Source organism: Vanellus vanellus (genome assembly GCF_965231255.1).
Source record: "Vanellus vanellus genome assembly, chromosome: 5".
NCBI lineage: Eukaryota > Metazoa > Chordata > Aves > Charadriiformes > Charadriidae > Vanellus > Vanellus vanellus.
The window spans coordinates 3,077,301-3,099,907 of NC_138910.1; the positions used below are offsets into that span (position 1 = coordinate 3,077,301).

A 22,607-nucleotide genomic window follows, 5' to 3' on the forward strand; every position below is an offset into this window, starting at 1 on the left:
AGCAGGTGTCAGCACACATCTGACCTTTCCAAAGAGCTTTTGCTACAGCTTGTGGGAGATGCCCATGTTATAATTTGAATATTCTGGGGGGGTATCTGGGCTTCTGCAACAGCCTACCTAGTGAGAAAATGACTTCTCTATAAGTGGCTATAAAGGCTACACAATTACCCAATTATTGTGTCATGTAACTTCATTCTTTCCATGGGAAGCAAGCAACGAAAAAACAGACTCATAGTATTGTGTGGCCTTTCTTGGTCCTCTGCAGCCTAAAGCTCCGTGTCTATAAGCACATGCTTGGTAAAAAAGTTTCACTGTCAGTGGTTCTGAGATGATGACAAGACAACTGTAATTAGCCTCTGTCCTCTGCACATTCTTGCAAATTGCAACCTGATGTTTTTATATATATATATGTAGCTTGTGCTGATTTAAAAAGAAAATTTTTACTTAACTATATGAAAAAAGCCTCAACAGATTTCACCCCTCCGCTTCAGTAGCGGAGTCTACTCAATGCGCCAGAAGGACCTCTAAGCAGGTCTGAGAACTGGGACAACTAGTATCTAACTAACGAGCTGGGAAGAAAGGACACACTAAGAAAAACAAAGTCTCTCCCTTCTTAACAGAGGCTGAATTGGTCTGCAGGCAACGCATTGTATTACCTTCAGGTAATCACAGAGGAACAGTACAATGAGAATAATTCCTGTGAAAAATGAAAATGATTTGTCTTTGGATTCACCAAATCAAAGCTTTGGTGGTGAAAGTGGGAAAAAAAGAACTATTACATTTGCACTATGGTGATCTAAATTAAAAACAAACAACAAAAACCACCACAGGAAATCCAACAGCAGATAGTCTTACAGCATAATACTGGCATCCTGCTCTTCTCCTGAAAGCACAAGGTCCATCAGGATCATTTTCTTCTTCTGCTTCTGATACTGGTGAGGGTACCTAGAACAGAAAGCAAAGTCATTCTTCCAACTGCCATGTTTATATTATATAATCTTATTTATTATACAAGTTTATATTTATATAATATGAAATGCCACATTTATATATTAAATGCCAGTTTCTCTGAAGAAGAAAACAAACTTGTAGTTTATGCAAGCATCTTTCATATACGTTCACTGTACAGAGTTATTCTTCATTTCAAGCTAGATTAGCCAAATTCCAGGCAACTGAAGTTTCTACCTTCTGTACGCTGAGATTTTGTAACAGGTATTACCTGTGGGAACTCATCTTCATCTGAACTGTGGAAGTCATACTGTTTAATATCACTCTTGTTGATAGCAGGCAAGGGCTCAGCAGAGGGTTGTTGAGGAGTTACTACACACTCTATTTTAGGTTTCTTTAGGTACTTCTTCTTTTGACGTACAACATCCGACACCTCCTCCTTTAGAGATGAATGATGAGGGTGCTGTTTATGAAAAACAAACAAAAAATTTGAAAAAGTAATTAACCTTTCCTCTTCTCATGCCTTGAAGACATAACTGCTTATCTTCCGAAGCCTCTCAACACGCAGCATCTGCAGAGCATTTCAGACACATAACGCAAAATTTATCCAAAACATTAAAAAAAAAAAAAAAAACAGAACTCTACCTGATCGTCTTTACAGATATTTATTAATAAACAAACTGAAAGCTTTCAAGCCATATGACTACCTAAGAGGTTCCTTGCTTTGCAGTACACTCAGTATATTGTAATTGGAAATCCTATTCCAATTAATTTCTGAAATCCCAGCTTTCTATGGCAAGCACTTTCAATTTTCAGAACTGCTCAGATATGCTCAAAAGAAACAATCTAATTTGTTCCACGTTTCTCAGATAGTTTATATTTTTTGAAAAGATGTAATGTTATTTGGTTTTGCTATTTAAGATTTTGCTAACGTAAACCCTCTGTAGTAAGCAACTCAATCAATATGAAACTGTTCACTTGAACACAAACACTATCAGACTTCAAAGCTCTTAAATTAAAAGGAAGATTACTTCACTTTCAAGTAAAAGCCAGTGCAGTTTTTAAAAAGTGTTTAAATTTACCCCAAGTTACCACTTATCAATCACTGTCTGCCTGAAACTAGCTCCAGTAATGGAGCTCAGCTTCGAAACTGCAGGCGAGAAACAAAATTCCTGCGTGAGCCAAGACTGGTATTCAATCTAGTGCCCACTAGGTGTCGTGGGTGCTAAACGCAAATTTCAAAAGGTCTTCAGCTCTGCAGCCTTCCATCCAAGCACTTTATAGTAACTAGTAGTTCAGGTTATTTCTCAAAAACACATCTTAATTCAAAGTTGGGTGCATTTTTTTTCCTGTCACATCAAGAGTGGAACATCAAGTCTCATCCTTTTTCTGTACTGTACTCAGTTCACTGAGCTTAATTATAATGATGACATTAAAATGGCTTGCAGTGCAAATGTGTTCTGGTTTGTTTGGGGGTTTTGATTGTTTTAAAAACATGACTGTCTAGTATTTATGTTTTAAAGGAAAGACAGTTGCTAAAAAGGAGAAAAGATACTTATGGCTTAAGTAACAATTAAAGGAAACACGATATGAAGAAGCAGAAACAAGACAAGCAGAACAACAATTTGTAATAATGCAGTTATGCTACAATTGGAAGCAGTTAATTTTGCAATTGATGCCCGTATTAACTGCAAAAAAAAAAAAAACCCCTAAACCTTATTCTAAAGCAGTAATTTCAGAAACATTAACTTAAGATAAATACATTTGTCAATACTGCTGCTTGTAATACTAGCTGCTTATGACTATATCGCTATCCTTCATTTAAATCCACCGGAACTGCATATCACCAGAACCAACAAATGCAGTCATAGTCATGGTTAACTAGGATCCTCCTGAAAAAAAGTGTTTTAATTCTCTTCTGCACAGATATAAAGACTGTCCTCGTAGGAAGATCACAGTAAGTATACAAAATATTACAATCCGATTTGGTATCAGATCTGAACAGTGACAGAAGATAGAGTTCCCTTTGATGTGGTGAGGGTTTTTTGGTTTGTTTGTTTTGGGGTTGTGTTTTGTTGGGTTTTTTTGAGTGGAATACGTTTCTTCATGAGACAAGAAAAAGAAAAACATTAAAATTTAGTATTTCTAGCTACAGATTATTCTTACATTACTACTTCTCCGGATGTTAATAACAAGGTCAATTATAAAAATAAAACTAGATCCATCGGTTTTCTGTACAGATTACAAAAAATGTAAAGGAAGACACTGTCAAGTAGCATTAAGTACAGCATTCCACAACTTTGCTAGTTTTAGAAAGACAAAATAACTAGTGTGTGACACACAGCAACTCAAGTCTTATATCCTTCTGCACTCATTCTCTAAGAGCAGCCTTCCATCCCTTTGCAGAAACTAAAGGTTCCAAATTTAGCCACTCTTTCTTCCACCTTCCTGTGGTTGCTACTTACCTAGTACTGAGGGCCAAGCTGTGGCAGATACTGAATAGGCACTTTTGTATCACTGCGAAGTCTACAGGCCTCGATAACAACAGACTACTACAAATTCCAGTGCGTGTTTTTTAAAACATTAGTTGCTTACAACTTTTTTCAGCTGCCAACAAGATAACAGTTGCATTCTTGTGCCTGGAAATGTCACTAAGCAAAGATCACTGAAACAGTTCAGAACACAGTAGCTAGAATACCAAAGGATTCTAGAAGTAATTCAGTAAAATCTTGTACTTTCAGGATTATCTTTGCACTGGGGGCCAGTCAGTACTTGTGGACAACACTATCACAAAAATTCAGTGCCCTAGTCTCCCTTTGAAGGGAGAAAGAAAAATAATTCACTGTACTTTTCAATCTCATAGAGGTCCTGATGTCCACTTAACAGGTTCATGTTTACATCACCTTACAAGGGAAGAGACAAAACTGAGAAGAAAAATGAAGAGTACTACAATGCTGCTGTTTAACGAAACAAACAACAATGCCAGCCAATCGTTTTAAAACTTAGCTAGGAAAAACAACAAATGTTAAACTGGAAACAAGCATAGCAGTCTCCTGGTCTCCCACCTTGAAGTATGGCAGCCTCCTACTCAGTTTTCCAAAGCAAATATCTGCAGGGTATATCCAAAAGAAATATAAAACCGCTAACAGAATTGCAGCAGAAGAAAGCTCACCTTAACTTTACATTCTTGAACTTTGTGATGATTTCCATTATGAAGAGTGGATGGAGTTGTGCTCATCTCTTTTTCAGGTCTATTAAGTTTCACTTCATTGAGGATTTCACCTCCATAATCACCCAAATGGTACCTCAAAAAAACACAATTAGAAATATAATACTGCATTTCCACCAGGAAATATTCGAAAGACACTAAACAGTGTCTGCATAAAACCCTTTTAATTCAGCTACAGAAGTTTATGGTGCTATATAAGCCTTCAGCCCTGCATGTGTGCAGAAGACTAGCATCCATACAGAAATAAATGACAGGAGGTGTTTCCAAACGTATTTGATGAAAATGAAAACCTTGGTCTTATAAATGACTTCTTACAGATATAATGTGCAGTTTTACCTTTTCTCTACAACTTCTAATGTTAAATGCAATAGCTCGCGTTTTGTTTTCTCTCTTCTCTTAATCATCTCCAAAATTGTTATGGCTCTGCTAAACTCTCTTCTTAATTTCAACATCTTCTCGTAAGACGCTTCATCGTTCTTTCGATTCTATTGAAAGATTAAACAAATTTTAAGCCAAAAGCAAAACCTGTGAGGCATAAATAGCAAAGTTACGTAATGCTGCTGGAAGTGGGAATCATACACGTACACTCAGAAGAAAACTCCTAAAGTATAACCTAGTTGGTAGACAAAGCCACAAAAAGCAAACAAGACCCAATTTTTGAGATTAAGCTGAAAAAGAAGTTTTCAGCCATTTCCTCCAGTGCTTTCTCTGCTCAGATTCTGACAAACTTCCACCGGGCTGATACAGAACAAGGAATTAAAGACTTAGTTCCTAAAACACTTTTCCCACCTTGATTCTGCACACAATAAGGTTGTATACATATGTGTAGAAAATTGATGTAAAATGGTGAATAACTACAGATATTCTAGTTCAAATCAATCCATGCTACAAATACAAAAACTGAACTATTTACTCCATGGCAAACAGAAGACCGTTTTCCCCTTTTTCACAGAAGGGGAAGTGTGTAACTAACAAGTCCCACAGTTGCTTGTGCAGCACTGCAATATGTGCCAATACCTATAAATCACTCTGAGTTTCAACTTTCTAGAAAATGGACAGACTGTTAATTGTCTGTAGAGAACTGATGGATTACACACCGACTACATCAGTCAGCTGGGTCATCCAATATTACAACTATTAATAGAGACAATCAGATCAGTAACTGTGGACACCATAAGACAGATCCTGCAAGATGCTGGCCAGGAATCAAAATGATTCCTATAACTGCAGGACTTAAAGTGACAAATTTGGAACAGTAAAGTTTGACAAGTTACCTTTCTTGTCTGCATCTTCTCAGTTCTCCTCCGGAAGGCAACATAAGGGTCGTTGTTGGTGGAGCCATCCCTCTTTTCCTGTTTGATTTGGGGGATGAGAGATGGCCCTCTGCAATTCTTACGCTTTCTTACCCAGTAGTCATATACAGCCTTAATAAGGTAGTCATCCTCATTTAGCAGCAATTTAGCTTCCTGAAGTGTTACAAGCTGAAAGAGAAAATTGAAAAGGTGCAGCTGAGATGAGGGTGGGGTGATGGTGCAGGGAGAAAGTCACCACACATTCACACCTCTTGTATATTTTCCAAATAAACTTGATTCTTTTCTAGCACAAAATGGTAACAGGAGGAAAAAATACTGATCTAAATTGAGGTACTTAAGGTGGTCTTCCTAAGGCAAATATATAGTTCCCACCTTTTCTGACCCAACATCATCACCTCTCAAACTTTCATACAATAGTCTACAACTTCAATTTTTCATGGAATCTGAAAACACTGTTTGAAACAATTACAAGCACAGGATATAAATAACTTACTACAGTCTGCAGATCATGATTTCGGAATCACTTTAATTTGACTATTTTTTTCCAAAAGAAAAGTTTCTTATTGGTTAGCCATTATTAACATATGATTGTTTGAAGTTTAATGTTGATTCCCCTAGAAGAAATTTTACTGTAGACAGAATGTATGATGATCCGAGGGCTGGAGCACCTCTCCTATGAGGAGAGGCTGAAAGAGTTGGGGCTGTTCAGCCTGGAGAAGAGAAGGCTCCGGGGAGATCTTATTGCGGCCTTCCAGTCCCTAAAGGGGGCCTACAGGAGAGCTGGGGAAGGGCTTTTTACTCGGGCATGTAGTGATAGGATCAGGGGGAATGGCTTCCAACTGGAAGAGTGCAGGTTCGGATTGAACATTAGGAAGAAGTTTTTCACTGTGAGGGTGGTGAGGCACTGGCACAGGTTGCCCAGAGAGGTTGCTGAGGTCCCATCCCTGGAGGTGTTCAAGGCCAGGCTGGAGGTGGCCTTGGGCAACCTGGTCTGGTGGGAGGTGTCCCTGCCTATGGCAGGGGGGTTGGAACTCGATGATCGTCAAGGTTCTTTCCAATCTAAACCATTCTGTGATTCTATGAAGTAAATTAGTTTCCTAATTTTTCCCCAAAACTGTTTACTTTGTGACAGAAAAGGATAATAACTGCCCCTGTTTATTACAGCCCAGAGACACAAAGACATTCGCCACTTCTTAGGTAAGTTATTTCAGTAGGAGGTAGTTAAACACAGGTAATTAAATAACTTTTTTTCCCCTTTTTATGTTAAGCTTTTTATATGGAAATCAGACTCTAAATAGATTCAAAAACTATCACTGACTAACCAGTACATTAGATTAACATGTTCATGTCATCTTAAACCCATTCATTACATAAAAAGAAAATAGCATTTCTAGTATTATTTAAAACAGATGTTGGACAGCACTTCATCTTCCCCTAGTTTGAAAAATATCAATTGAACAACTTAAATTTGCAGTTTTGCAACATGTCAAACTCTGTCAAATCTCATCCCTACATTAGGATAAGTAGAAAAAGAAACAATGCATTTCAGAAAAATAAGGATATCCTAAGTATAACCACTGCTACTATGTAAGCGTTTATGCCAGCCAGAATAGACCAAAACCCTTGCAATCTACAGTAAAATTAGAAAAACATTGAACTGCTTTTAAAAGAAAAGAAAAATAAATTGAGTTCACTAATCCCTCTGTGCTTATGACCTCATGCACCATTAAAACAGTAATTTTGCATCTTTTCTACCTAGAACGGACATTAGCCTGGTTAATCAAACACACGTACTTACCAGCATACCCTATCTTTACATAAAGGTTGATATGATTGTGTGTGTGGCTAATACACAACTTAAACACAACTGTGAATATTGCTTAAAAATAATTTCAGTCTTTTTTTTATCCTTTCCTTCCTTTTTACCACTAACAGATTTCTTAAAAAAACAAAACAAAAAACAAACAAAAAACACACAACACAAAACTCCACATTGCCTTGAGTACACAGTCAGAAAAGTCAAATTTTGACCCTACTTGCTTGTTTGTGAAAGTACTGCCAGTAACATCGATGCATCCTATATTCTTTGCCTAAATCAGGTTATCAAAATGCCTCAAGAGGCGTGTCTGGAACCCTCTCCTTGGCAAGGAAGGCATTCCCCCCAACATCTGTTTATATTTCAGAGGTCAGTCATGTAAACTGTAAGTGAATTGTGCAGTCGCCTCAAGTGGGATTTGAGAACCTTATAACCCCATGTCTGGAAGGATTCTGCCATGCAGCCAAACAACTTTGTTTCTCGGGCTCCAGTAACCTGCAAGAGTTGTTTTAATCTCACCATTCCTAACACAGAGCCCAGAACAAAGCTACTCAACATCATCCGCAGCCCAAAAGCGGGACAAGAAGCTTCAATACACTCACCCCCTGCAATCCCTGAGGTTAGGCAGGAAACACTATACAGGAAGTCACGCAGAAATGTCATCTACAAAGCTGGATTTCTCCTTACATACCTTCAAGAGGGAGCCTATGTTATAAGGATCAATTACAATGCTTCATGTACACATAAGATCTTTTCCATTATGGACTTCCTTAAAGAAGCACTTTCTGGTTCAAAATACTCTTCACCTCTCTGTAATGCTTCAGTGTTATTTACATTTAAGGGAAAGAGAAAGGGGCAGCTGCCTACAGGGCAAAAATCCATATTCTTATAATGTTTTATTTTAGGGGAAAAATCTTTCAATTCTTAAATTTAACTTCATTACTCAAGCAATGAAAGATGAACCCAGCATAAGAAAGATGCAAATTAATCTTGAAGAGCAATAACCAGAACCGCTTTACCTGAAAGCCAAATCAGGCGTATCTACATCAAATCTCTAAGAGATCCAAGTACCCCATGTTCAACAAGTATCATCCAATGTACTCTGCAAGTTTTTTCTTCATGCTCCATCTTCTCAGCACAGTAAGAAATCTTTACCTAATCCTTGTTAGAGTTTCTCCAAGATGTAGAGAATACAACATTTTGGCCTCTTATCACAGAGCAGTGAACTAAATCAGGTTAAGTAACTGAGGCAGAGCTATGGAACCTGCAATGGATTCTTCACTCCTGCAAAACATCCATCCCACTGAGAAATAACTCTATTTATTTCAAACTTGCCTTTTAGAAACTGATCCTTCAGATGTAATTTTTCAATAATGTTTTCTGCTTTAAGACCCTTCTCCAGACACTGACCTCCTGGAACGCCTCAGGAACTGACTATTAAGATATTGGTACCCTTCTGATAAAATAAGTGACTAAATAATACACAGCACACGTTTCCTTCTTAAAGCAGGGAAACCAGCCTCAGAGTTTGAATTGGAGTATAACTCTTTCTTGCATCTGTGCAGTTTCTTCTCCAAGGGCCCAATCTTAACAAATACTTTGCTTCACTGTCTATGCTTCTAAGTTTCTAACCTACAAACTTCAACTGAAGTCGATGTCTGCTACTACCAAATGAAGCAAAGAATTTGGATTCTCATATGTTTACAGCCAAATCTCTACACCTACCAATGATCATCAGCTTCTTCCATACCAACACAGGTAAAACAAGATGCTGTAAGTTGTCCTCTCTAACACACTGTGGTTCAGAATTAAAATTTAAAAACATCCCCCCCAACCACCCCCACAAGCTCCCTCCCCGCCTATTTTTCTAAGTTAACAATATTGACAATAGGACAGCAATGTGATTTCTCTGTAACTGTAGACTCATGCAAACACACTTATCCTGTTAGAAGGAAATAAAACAAATTGAAAAACAAAAACTGACCCAGAACCCCACCACCTGAAAACCCAGAAATCAAAAAACCTCAGTCATTTCTTAACATCATACAATACCTGACTAGAACTGGCTTTTTCGAGTCTGTCAACCATTATTTCAAACTGCAGCGGTTTGATTTCCATCTTCCGATTTAGTCTGTTCAGTAAAGTTTCATCCTCGGAGTCCATATCATAATCTGGCTGTTCATTGTCCAGATTAAAGGCTGAAACAAAAATACACATGCACAAAAAAAGTTAAATGCTTAGTAAATAACACACTATGGAAACACAGAAGCATGCATCTGACAATCAGACATCAAAAATGATCGGTAAAATTTCAGATTAGCACATCTCTGCCATAACTCTGCCTGCTCTGGCTTCCACTATGAGACGAGTCAAAGAAGTTCAACTTTAAGTGGCTTGAAAAAAAAAGCTTTAGTTAAAAAATTACCATAGAAATTTTAATGTATCTTTGCAAAACAAGAGCAAAAATGCTTCTTAACGCTGTTATAATACAGCTCCTCCAGAATATCATAAGATTCTTAACAATTAAGATAATTTTCCATCAAATCCCAGACTTGGAGAAAGAATTCTTACACTGAAGTTCTGATATAATTTCAGTTGTCCATTTTTAAATAGTTCAACAAACCTAAGTTTTAAAATATTCAATAGGCTAAACTTTTTTTTTCTTTTTCCTTTTTTGCCTTCATATAACTGTGCAACAAACTGTAAAAATGCTAGAACAATCCTGTGGGAATTGTTACTTTTTCTCCAAAAATAACTCAACTCCAGATGCAGAACCTGAACATTCCTCCATACTCTCTGAACAGTAAGTTCCCAGCTTCACAGCAAAGCTCATGTCAGTTACAGACTGCACTACTCATTTTCCATACTCACACAAAGTTCCTGGGCCTACTAAAAGCAGGAGAAAGTTATTCAGGTAACACAGCAGAATCTAAATTCTACAAGTATGAGCAAATTGCATACAACAGCAAGAATTCTTAATATGAAACATTAATTGTACCTAATAAAACCTTGAAGAAGTGAATTATTAACTACAACACTCCAAATAATTCAATCAGTAAGTTACTGTATTAACAGCAGTGAAGACTTGTTGAAATATATTCTATTCTGAATAGACTAATAGCACTACCTTATTTTTACGCTCTTAATTCATAGCTATATCTAAGTGCTAACTTAAAGAAAACCTCTGCTACTAAGCTTCCCTGTGTACTTTGGGAGGCCTTTAAAACAAAAAGTTGGAAGACCAGGAGCAAAAAAGAAAAAGCTAAAAAACTAATCTTTAAAGCAAATTATAGTATTTTCTCTCCCATGGTCTGAACAGTCAACAAACAGGTAGTAAGTAGCACATTCTTTCCATGTCTCAGACTAGCTCAAGACCACTCTTTCTCTACTCCAGTGCAATAAATTAGTCGAACCGCTACCAGCTTTTAATCTATTTGGCTACTCATAGAAACTCAGTCAGATAGAGCTGAGAAGTGCTAATAAGCAGTCCCTTACCACTCTGAGCTGCAAACTGCTACCTTGCAGGAGAGACAGTGCTCAACTGTACTAACTCTGACACCACCACTTAGTCAGAAGGCTTCTCTGGCCCAACACACACACTGTAAACACACTATAAAAATTTATTTCAAGAAGAAATTAATAATAACAGACTGTAACTATGTATTAAGTGTAATTACTAATATATTAATTCAATAATACAAGTTGCATGGCACTTGTCACTTGACACTGTCATGGGGCACGTGACCCACAGCACTCCCTCTAACAATTAACTGTATATTAGAGTTAAATTACAGCTAACAACACTGGATCCTGCTTTGCCCGTGGCAGTCTATAGGAATCAAAAGTCCTGAGATAAAAACTGACCCAGATTTTTTTTTTTTTAATTCATAGTTCTGTAAAACTGTATTAAGAATATCACTGGGCAGGACTATACAGTTGAGAGCAGAGAGACACTGTCACAGTGCCGGGGGTGAGCTGAACAGCCAGTGACTCGCGAAATACCAAGGAGCTACCTGCCAAGGATCAGTGCAGGACTCGATGAGACCAGTCTGCCACACATCACCTTCGGCTCCTGTAAGCTTTGCTGCAACTTCTCCTGCGTGGGCCCAGCAGAGCCGCCTGGGAGCACTGGGGTGGTGGCACCAACAGTGCACCACATCAGCCACAGACCGAAACGGGGTGAGTTGTCCCACCCGAGCTGTAACCCTCACACTCCTCAACTCCACTCCAAAGCACTCTCTCATACAGCACTGGCGACTGCTCAAACATTGACCGAGCATGCCTGACTCCACTTGTTATTCACCAGAGTTTCAAAACACTTCGGAGCTCTCCCAGCCAACTGCAACCTCAGCAGTTCATACTTCTTCTGATCCCACGGAATGATGCCCAATGTTGCACTCCCCCTCCACAACAATCTGTAATTTGATCACCTCTTAAGCATAAACTGCCACTTTCACCAGAAAGGAAATTGCAAAAGTTTCCCCCACCCCAAGACCATCCCCAGAGCCTAGAAAACTGCTACAGTCCTATTTTCACAGTATGCAAACAACTCTGCTCAAGGGAGGTGGGCAATGTTTTCTAGACCAAATGTTCCCATCATTTTGGAAGAACTCTCCTAACAATAAAGCTGGTCTCTCTACTCCAAAAAATGGGTCTTTAACCACGTTCTCACAGATGACATGAGAACACACAGAAATCCACTGCAGAAAAGGCACTGCTTGTTTACCCTCAGACAGATATTGATCTTACACGAAAAAAAACCCACATCAAGCTATTACCTGTCAGTAGATAATGCAGTAATCCCCTGCAAACAAAACGTTTCAAGTCAGTATTTCTAAACCAGAGTATCAGTGAGCAGGAGGATCCCTGTGACAGGGCAGATGTGATGCTGTCCACCCGTACATTGTAAGCAGTGCCAGTAAGCTTGCCTTCATTTCCATACTGAGGAAGGAAGAGTCATTGAAAGTTCCTGAACCATGCTCCTTCCCGAACCACCTTTCAGAACAAAATCGCACAGGCTCAAGTGAGATCCAACTAGCAGGAGACACTAAGACTAGCAAGAAGAAAAGTGAAAGCCCAACCATTCCATCAACAAGTAACTTAAAAGACCATTCATCCTCAGGAACTCATGATGAATATTAGTGATAAGAAGGTGAGATCTTAATCTCAAATAGAGAAGGCAAATTACCACACTGCCAGCACGTAAACTGACCCTACGGTGCACCTCATCTGAAAGCAGGAGAGTCCCTCCATCTCACTGCTCACTGTTAGCAAGCTGAACCAGCCTGCAGAGGCGTCCAGTCAGCACCATGACCAGTTCAGGACACACAGGGGTGCGTGCCACCAGAAGTGGACCAGCAAAGGGAAGTGGAACCTCCCTTCCTGGCTGTTATATTGGTTCATCGGCCCCTGTGAACCACTGGCTTAGTCACACGGCAAGTCCACCTAACTTCATACATAGTACTAAATTATTTGCTGATAAAACATCAGCTCTCTTAGCAGTCACTTTGAGACTTCATGAATAACAAATGAAGTGCTGAAAAACTGGAAAATGGAAGAAACTGTAATCCTTAAGAAAACCCAAAACTACACCCTGAATTTCAACTCTACAAAAATATTTTGACAAATAATCAAAATGACAAGATAAAAGGTATCCAACATGTACTTGCCAGGAATAAGTTACATCAAATAAATCCAGTCTCATTTTGTTATATAAAAAGACACTGGTACTGTGAGAACAGTAGTACCCTTGTCACATATCCTGCTTTTCATGCCTCCTAGCAGTGCTTTCCTTTTGCTAGCAATGCTTCTCATACTATTTGTCATGACCGGTAGTTATCAAGATCATTAACTTTCAAAGAAAGGGGGTTTCCAGAGAGGCCGCAGGTTAATGACGCTGAAGCAATGGAAGCATTACTTGCATTCCACCTCCTGCTTCAATGCAGACAGGAAGGCCACAAAGTCTCAGCAGCCTGTGGAGGTCTACGAGTCTGAGGAAATGCAAAGCTATCACTCTTCCTTATCTGCTGCATGCAATCACAGGGAGTAAATCAAACCCAAGCTGGCTCACCACAGCTCTGGGACACTCATGGAAGTGTCCTCCTTCCCTGAATTTTTCCATCACTGCACTTTGAAAGACACTTTCAGTGACATCCTTAACCACCAGTTTTCTTCTATTCTCAAGCACTGAGTGAACCATACTGGTTCCAGTTAGAGCAGTTTTTCATCCTGGACTGCCCTTAGTATGGCAGCTTGCTGGCTTCAAAAGCCATCACAAGACACAGGTGGTTTATGTGCTGTGTGATCTAACTATCCACCACCACGCTCCGTTCCTGCCCCTGCCATAGCAACAGATGCGACTGTTCATTCACGCCTGCGAGAACTGAAGAAGCGGACTCAGCCACTGAAAGCACTGTACTTCAGATGACCTGCTACTAGTTAGTGTTTTAAGAACAACCCATCTCCTAGTTCATGTAGTTAAAAATTAATCATCTATATCCCTTTCTGCTGGTAGTTCCTCGAAGATTCTTGTGAGTGACTGATGAATCTCCTTTCCCTACTCCAAAATTTCTGCATTTCTCCCCACTGCATGTTTCTACACTGCACTGCTGGACAGGGCCCCAGGGATCCCCCCCAGTAAGTTTACCTCTCACAAATGCTCAGAACTTGTTGGTTTTGCAACAGCAATTAGCGAGCCAACATCCTCTGCCACTCTAACAACTCCTGATGGCAGTCCGGTCAGAGGGATTTGCTTTTGTTTACTTGAACTCCCCTAGGAACCCAGTTTATACGAACTTAAAAAAAAAAAAAAAATGCATTTCTGTAAGTTACATTACATTGGGTTTAACTGAACTAAATTAACTGATTTCATTTAGCTAACTAAATTAAGGCTGTGGTCCCACAGTCATTTTACACTAGGCACGAGTTACCACTGGAACAAGTGGTTCCACTAGCTTCCTTCCCCAGCAAGCTGCGTTCCTATCACCTTGCTTGTGCCAACACCAGCAACCATGCAACCAGCCAAGACAGAAAACTGATAAATATGGAGGTTCACCTAACCAAAAAATGAAAGGTAAGGTTACTCTCAGATCACTTCCCAGAGCTGGCTCCCCATGAACACAACTGCCACCAGAAAGGCGCTGTCAGTGAGAAGAGAGTGGGCAGCGTGGATCCTGATGGCAGCAGATACACCTGTGCCGACCAAGAGCAAATGAAGAACTGCATCATGGTAATTATATCCAAAGTAGCAACAACACAGCAAAACACCACCTCAGTGGCAAGGCTGTAGCACCTGACTGGAACAGAGCTTCAAGCGCTCCCCACCTGCACCGAAATACCTCAGTAGAGGAGGTAGCATGCAAATACCCATTTTACATATCCAGGCTACAAGCCCACAGCCTGAACAGATCCTGCTACAGCATCCTCTAAAAGCGTGGAACACACAACGAATAAAAAATGGCCAACTCTCAGTTACGCAAAATGCATGCACTTCACTTTAAATTAAAAAAAAAAAAAAGTGACTAGAGTTTATCCCACAGAACTTGATGAAGATTATTAGAACAATCTGGCTGCATTACTTATGATAAAGCATTAGCTTGGTATAATTACTGTTTCTATACACACAAATAGGTAAAATATATATTAACGATATATTTTTTGTTTCATTAATTTCTGTTAAGGACACTTGTTTTCATGCACCCACTTAGCTCACTTAACTTAATTCTAGCATAGGTACAAGTGTACTAACTTATTCTCTCTGCTGCATATTAATAACTTACAATGCATCTTCATGTTACTAAAGCTACAAATATTCTTGGAAAACTATTAAGCATACTGGAATAATGACAACAGTTCAAGGCTTCTGTTTATATTCAGTTCAAAGTCACCTGAATTGGTGCCACCTAAGTCCAATAACACCTGGAATCCATGCTTATTCATGAATTCCATGCCTCACAAAGAAATTAACTTTTCTCTGCTTGGAACCGCTGGTCTAAATAAAAGAATTATATTAGTAAAGTTAAAAATAAACAAAACCAATCCAAACCTGGGCTAACAGATGAACTGCAAAATGATTTAGGTTTACTCATAATTTTCTAGCAATAACCACCAGTAAGAATGGATTACAGTACATGGTCTCTTGCCCTCTATCCGTTTACATAACTTCCCTGGCCAAAGTAAGTATTGTTGCTCTTTGTGCTTTTAGCATTAAAACAGAAATTTTAAGCAGTCTATGTATCATAAAGCTGCCTTGTATCACACCTACTCCAACCAGAATATGTGGGAAAAATTATCTTGGAGCAGTATCTGATGTTTATCTTCAGCTCAAATACCTTCTGTAATTCTGTCCAGAAAGACTGTGAGTCTCAACAAGACAAGAACATTTTGGCATAATGTATTTAACACTTTTAGACATGTTTATTAACAATATTTACAGTGTTTCTGGCAATGTCCAAAGTAAAGAATAAAATACATTCCTCATTCAGCAGCTTCATGTCAGCTAATGCAACCTGCCTTGCCTGCAGGTTTCTTTCTTCTATTAAGGAGAGAAATACTTAATCAATTTTCTTTAGCTCATTTCTCACACTACCAGTATAATATCTACTGTATCATAGACAATCTTGAGCATGTTATTTCCCAAAATTTCTCATTACGTATATACATGGAAAAAAACAGGAGACTTCACCATGTTCGTGAGAAATGATGCAAGGATCTTCAATATACAGCTGGGTTTGGGCATAAGTATCTTCGCTTAACTTCAGTTCCAGTCGTATTTATAAGCAGATGACACACAAACAAAGTGCTTTCCCTGCTCAAATCTACATGCAGATCAACAGCCTCTTGTTGAGGCAGCTGAAAAAAAGTGTGTGGGGAACAGATTATCTACACACTTCTGGCGAGATGAAGCTCAGTAAGATCCATACTGTCTGCACAAACCCCAACACTAGTAACCGAGGACCACGTTCCTGTTCCAAGGTGCTTTAGCACACCCCTGTCAATAGTCTTCTCAATACGACTGAGAACCAAAAACATGAACCAGGGATGAGAAAAGTTTTCTCTACACAGACCCAGGACTGAATTTGTGCTTCACCATAAGGACTGAGAAGCCACTGCGATGATTGAATTTAAGGTTTTGCTATGAAGATGACTCCTGGGAGAAGGCCAAGTCATGAAATAATCCCCTAGAACCACATGCTGCAAAGGACAAACATGATTTGTGTGCCAAGGAACAACTGACCTATAAATGTGTGTCACTGTCAGCAGAACATCAACCAAAACAATGTTACAATTAATCCAGAGACCACTATGATTAACTACAAGTTTAATTAATTAGATCTTTTAAGACATAGGAAGCTAAACTCATACAAAAGAATACTTCCTTTTTTCTATAAAACAGGCTCAGGGTTCCCTAAAGAAAGGCAAGTCTATACAGTTTTAGCAAAACACAGAGAAAAATAACTGTTACCCATACCCCAGAATACATCCATGCTATAGGGAACAGTTTGAACTGCACTGTCAGCACAGCCAAAACTGAACCTTCAAGAACTCTTATGATCAGTAGAATGAAGGCTGATTTCATTACAAAAACCCTTCTATTTTCTTGATGTCCACATTTATATAGCACTTTTGAGTTAACAGGCATTCCAGACTCGTTCAGCCAGCAAGTCAACCCCTCTTCCACTCCCTGCATTAGTATAAGCAACTAGGAGGCAGCTAGGCTAGCTCAGTTATTTCTTCTCAGAATTAGGCAAAAAAAAAAAAAAAAAAAAAGAATGGATTGATCAACAATAGTGGATAACCAGACAGGATAAGGCTTGCCAGCTACCGTACATGGAGATACAGTATCGTCACGGAGCCCATAAACAAATAAAGCAGAAAAAAACTTCACATTTACCTTCAACCTTAAATTCTTCCAAAACTTTAAAAGAGACACTGGAATTTACATATGAAAATCCCCCTTGGATTTTTGAGTTGTCCCACTTTCTGAATATTGTAGCAACTTTGTCCTCAAGATTGTCTTGACGACTACTCAATTTAAATAAAAGGCGAGGGGGGTGGGGGGGACACGACGCCATAGGGGGACAGACAGACACACGACAAACCCAACATTTGTTAACTTACGTTGAATGTGAATGAACTGCTTTGGTTGCTTGAACTCTCCTTTATACAAACGATTGTAATAGTTGACATTGCTCTCCGCTTCAGGGACTGGGATAACCATGCTCTCTTTCTTTTCTCTGAAAACTTGTTGTGCTGAGATAGCCCGTTGCAAATGATGTTCCTGCAAGAGGAAAATTTTAGAGTTCGTTTATTTAGTTACCAGTATAGAGAAGCACATACAAAGACAGTAATCCTTTTCTCCTACTGTTTTCCTGGTGTTCTACAAGACATCCAGATAAAAGAGTTGAGGCTTTACTGTAGTTTAGAGGACAGCAGGATGCTTGCTTCCAGGTTAGTGACAGGAAAAGATGTGTTCTCCATCATTTAAACTGATAGGAATCTTAGAGCTCCAGTGAATGTAAGGCAGGACTACAAACAGATGAAAAGAGCCCTTTGTTCAGACAACAGCCCACACCTTCTACCAGACTGGGAAAAAGTCAAACATTCAAACAACACAAAATAACCCTAGTAGAAAATTAGGGCTGGTATAAGCCAAACTCATCAAAACCTGTCATGAGAAAATTTATGCAAGATCAGTCAACAGATACATAGTAAGTCCTTTAAAGCATTATAAGCAACAGATTCAAATCAAAAGAATAGCTAATTTCATCATTCCTGTCTACCCAGCCATTCTTACCAGCTTGCTTGCTTTAGAAGTTCAGCTAGTTAAGCCAACAGAAAAAGTAGTTGTCACAGAGTAACACTTGAAAAGCATGGACTCCCTAAACAGGTATCACTTCATTTTATTCTTACAGGACAGGAATCAATTGCTTCAGAATCATTTCAAGTGAAATAAAAATCACAAGTGTATTAATTTACAGAGATTTTTTTTTCACACATAATTTTATTAGTTAACTCAGTGAAACTCATCTACCGGTGCAAGTTAGCACTGACCTGTGTCTCTTCTCTCAAAGATTTCTGATGTGTTAAACTTTGGCAAAAAAAAAAAAAAAAAAAAAACAGTACAAATGCAGTGTTCCAATTCATGCTACTGTCTATGTACCATTTCAGTGCAGTCTGCAGAAAACCTGGTATGAACTGACAAGCGACATGAGGAGCCTGTCTGGCAGACCATCAGATGATGGGATGATTTTGAATGTTATTCCTCTCGTTCTCTCCCTCCCTGAGCCAGAGGCTGGCAGCTGTACAGTGTATGTGTATGCTTCAGACCCTCCAGTACAGTCTACTCATTTAAACCATTACAAAAATGTCTCATGCTAAGTCTCCAAATGGCTAAGTTGGCACATGCTGCCTTCTGCGTGTCCAGTAAAGAGGAAGAGTGATAGTCTTCACTAGAACGAGTTCTTAAATCACCACAGTCATTTACTTGGGAAAGTTAAGTCGTGAGCTCTCCATCCGTGCAAGTCGAATATAAACAAGCAAACTGCAGTCTCCTAACAGATTAGCTACTAGTCTCTAGCAGAACCGGGAGCCTGAAAGTTTTCTTCTCTTTTCGCTGTTCTCCCCCACCACAGAGTTCTTGCCTCCAGCTTCCAAAACTTGAGGGGAGGGAGGATGACACAGTAGAGTATCAACTTGAAACTGAGGCTCAGCTCTCGGTCACAGAGCTATGCACCCTGACCTTGCCTATTCCAGGGGCTTTGGGCCATCCTCTAGCCATTCCCACACACCTGGCTGCTGGAAACAGTATTTGTTATGAACAGTTTTTAAACAAAACAAAAAAAGACTGCTACTCTGTCTGCTCCTTTGGTTTTCTGGGGTATCCCGTCACCACGACTAACACCCACCACTATCCGGCCTCACAAGAGCCCAGGCATCAACACCACAAACAGGAGAACCAGCCAGAGTTTCTGTAACTCCACTGCAACACAGTCTGGCAGACATGGCAGTCTCACACCCAGAGATTCTGTGTTACACACTTGGCAAATTCTCTCAAGAACAGGATTTCTTCCTCTTTAATTCTACAGAGCATTATTTTTAAAAAAGGGTACTGAATGAAAGCAGATCTTTAAAAATATGTAAATGATATTTAGTAAATTACATTCTCTTAAATATTAAGAACTTGGAGAAACACAAATAATACAATTTCTGCAAAATTAGAATATAACAAACCAGCGACTGGAAGAGCAGCTTGGGGAATCTCCCGTAGCAGATGAAGCAACATTAAATCAAACTATCAGGCTCCCCAGTGAATGCTATTAAAATTAAGACAAGCATGCAATCAAATAACTGGTGTGATCTGCTTGAGTTACTACATACTGAGTAAATCTATCACTCTACCATTGAAATGTGTCTTGGAGAGCTTCACAGCTCTGAGTAGGTAATTCAACTAAAATAAAATTTGTTTCATGACTGTGCTGCTTTCAACTGATGTCTCTGGAGTTGTCTCCTAACAGTTAACAACACAGTATGCAGGAGTACCACAGAAACGCTGTTTGGAAGGACTTGTGGAGGTCATCTGTCCAACTCCCACTTGAAGACAATTATCTCCAACACTAGACAGGCCAGCCATGACTTTTTCAAGTCTTGAAAACCTCCTGTTTCCACAGCCCCTCTAAGTAACCTGTTTCAGTGATGTACTAACCCTCTTTTGCCAGAAGTAACAAGAGCCTCACACCCTCCTCAGAGTAGCTACACTGTAAGCTTTTAGACACTCTGGCAGCCCACTGACAGATTATCTTTCAGTTTCTCAACATCTTTGAGAAATCTGGGGAAAGAAGAATAACAGGAAAGAGCATTCCAAGAGCAGCCTCACCAGTGGAGGAGCATCATAACTTCCCTATCTGGTAGCCACATTCCTCCTAACATAGCCCAGTCTACAGCACGCCTTAGCCACACAGTGTGCACACACAGCCGGCCCATCGCCTGGTCTGTTCTTTCCATCAGTGCTGCTCCTTCTCAGCCAGGCAGTTCCCTGCCTGTAGCGATGCACAGTGTTATTATTCTGCCCCAGGTACAGAAGTTGCGCACTTCTAACTCAACTTCACAACATCTCAGCTGGGCCAGTCCTCAAGTTTCTCAGCATCCACAAAGACAGCCGCTCCACTGTTGGCAAGCCAACCACTCCTCCTAATGCAGGGTCATCAAACTTGCTGAGGATGCATTCCTTCCACAGCCAACCAACTGAAGCTGACCAACATACAGTTCCCCACACACCCCCAAAATAAAACAAACACAGACACTCTTCTAAAACAGGATTAAATAACTTGTAGAGAAGCCACACTAGCCCACAGTGACCTAAGTAATGAATGGGTAAATAAAGTTTAACTTTCAGAAAAAGTAGTGAAGAAGGACACACAGCAATCAAAATTCAGAACATCTTTTGGCTCCATAGCCCATTAAACAGGGCAGATGAGTAACTTGGATTCTCAATTTTTGTATCACTGCTAGTAAGCGTACAAAGAGTTCCCAAGGAAAATCTGACAATAGGTGTTAGTACTCACTTTACTATAAAAAGCCTTCAAGCATAAAACAGCTTTCAAACAGAAAAGTCTCAACAGTATTATTGTCACTCATCAAACAGTAGAGCTTCAAAAGACAGGCTGTGGTGTAATTTTTAAAATGGGGGGGGGGGGGGGGATAATCTTTCTGCTGAACATGAAGTTAAGGAAAATAAAAATTAATTCCTCAAATAGCTCTGTTTAAACAAACTCTTAAGACTTTTATATGAAAATTGGTCTAATTAAATGGCTTTATTAAACCTGAAAAAGTGTTTTTAAAGATGGATTTAGTAACTGATATACCAATGTATCTTTTTGTCTATTTTTCACCTTTTCTTATGGTTTTGAAAGACATACACCATATTTTAACTCATGCTTCATTCTGAAGTAGGGAAGATAAAAAGATCTCACACAAAATAACTGAACGTTAGACGAAACAGTGATGATAGCAAACAGAACATGCTGCCATGGGAATAAAAAGGAGTACATGTCAAAGAGTTATTACCCACTAATTCCTTAAAAAGCACATCCAAACCTTTCTCACTAGTATGACTAAAAAATTTCAAACAAATACAGCTTAGATAGTCCTATTTCTTCAACTAACAGCATAACAGAATTAGAAATATCTAAATGTTTAGTATATGTAATACTGCTGCCTTAGCATGTTTACATGTTAAAACAAGATTGTTCTCCAAGTGACGTATTCATCTCTCTAGATGCACTTTAGCCATGCAGGTACGTTCACTGTACAATCACCATAGTGACAACAGTTTACAGCAAAAACTGCTCAAGCCACCAGCTTTATATAATCCAGTATGTTTTCCTTGGTGCAGACAGCCCGTCCTGCCAGCACGGATCCACTCATCCCGCGGTGAGTGGCACAGAAGAGTACACTGCACCTAGCAGTCTCACACCCTCACCCTCGAAGCTCCAATCCAAATGACTTGACAGCCTTTCACAACAGGGCTGACAGAGAGTAAGTACCAGGTTTAGTCCACAACGGGACTGGAAATCACACCTCTGAACCCATACTGAGACACTGCAATCCTTGTTTTCACTTTTCCTCAGAGGGGAAAACCAAAAAAATCCTACAACACTGGTACCTAAACCCAGCTTTGGTTGCACATGTTCAGAACCAGGCCCCAAGACTGACTCAGAGCAAGGTACCTTCACTGCTATGTCCTTTCACCCCCAAAATACCACAGGTTTCATGTTCTTTCTAAACTTTCTATCTGGGAGTTTCTTCACTATGAAAAAAAGTTCAACAATAGTAATAAGTCAACAGGTAACATTCTCCTAAAGATAATTTTTGTTATGCTTTAAAGGAAACAGTGATGGATACTGAACATTATTTTTACCCATTAGAACAATATTTACCAATACATCCTCTCTCATTCCACTGCTGCAAAACAGAGCACTAGCATCCTACAGACCAGTTTGCTTTTCCCCCTTATCCTTTAAGCTCCCTGTTGCTGCACCTATAGTATTCTCTCCGAAATAGAGTTTATCATACTTTAAATAAATGCGCTAGGTTTTTTTTGGATAGGCATGTTTGGAGATGCCTATGGTTGAATACCATCCTCATGCTGAAAAGCTGATCACTGTCTTAATTATGAAACTTCAATGAGCAATTCCATGTTTGATACAGACACCGTAGAAGACGAAGCTTTAGGACTAAACTTATCTGTCCTCTTCTTCATTCCTTAAAATTACATTGTACAAGTGATGCTATAACTCTTAAA

The 22,607-nt window shown here is 39.4% G+C and overlaps 1 protein-coding gene across 1 annotated transcript in view; it reads right to left on the reverse strand.

Annotated features, from left to right (window-relative positions):
- Positions 1-22,607, reverse strand: part of EPC2 (enhancer of polycomb homolog 2) — a 50,361-nt gene that overhangs the window by 14,746 nt on the left and 13,008 nt on the right. Inside the window, exons 2-8 of the mRNA XM_082483958.1 lie at positions 17,426-17,585; positions 9,359-9,504; positions 5,452-5,658; positions 4,514-4,662; positions 4,121-4,253; positions 1,220-1,411; positions 856-945 (exon numbers count right to left, since the gene is read on the reverse strand). Coding sequence (XP_082340084.1) covers positions 856-945; positions 1,220-1,411; positions 4,121-4,253; positions 4,514-4,662; positions 5,452-5,658; positions 9,359-9,504; positions 17,426-17,585 — 1,077 coding nt within the window. The remainder of the gene's footprint in view (positions 1-855; positions 946-1,219; positions 1,412-4,120; positions 4,254-4,513; positions 4,663-5,451; positions 5,659-9,358; positions 9,505-17,425; positions 17,586-22,607) is intronic.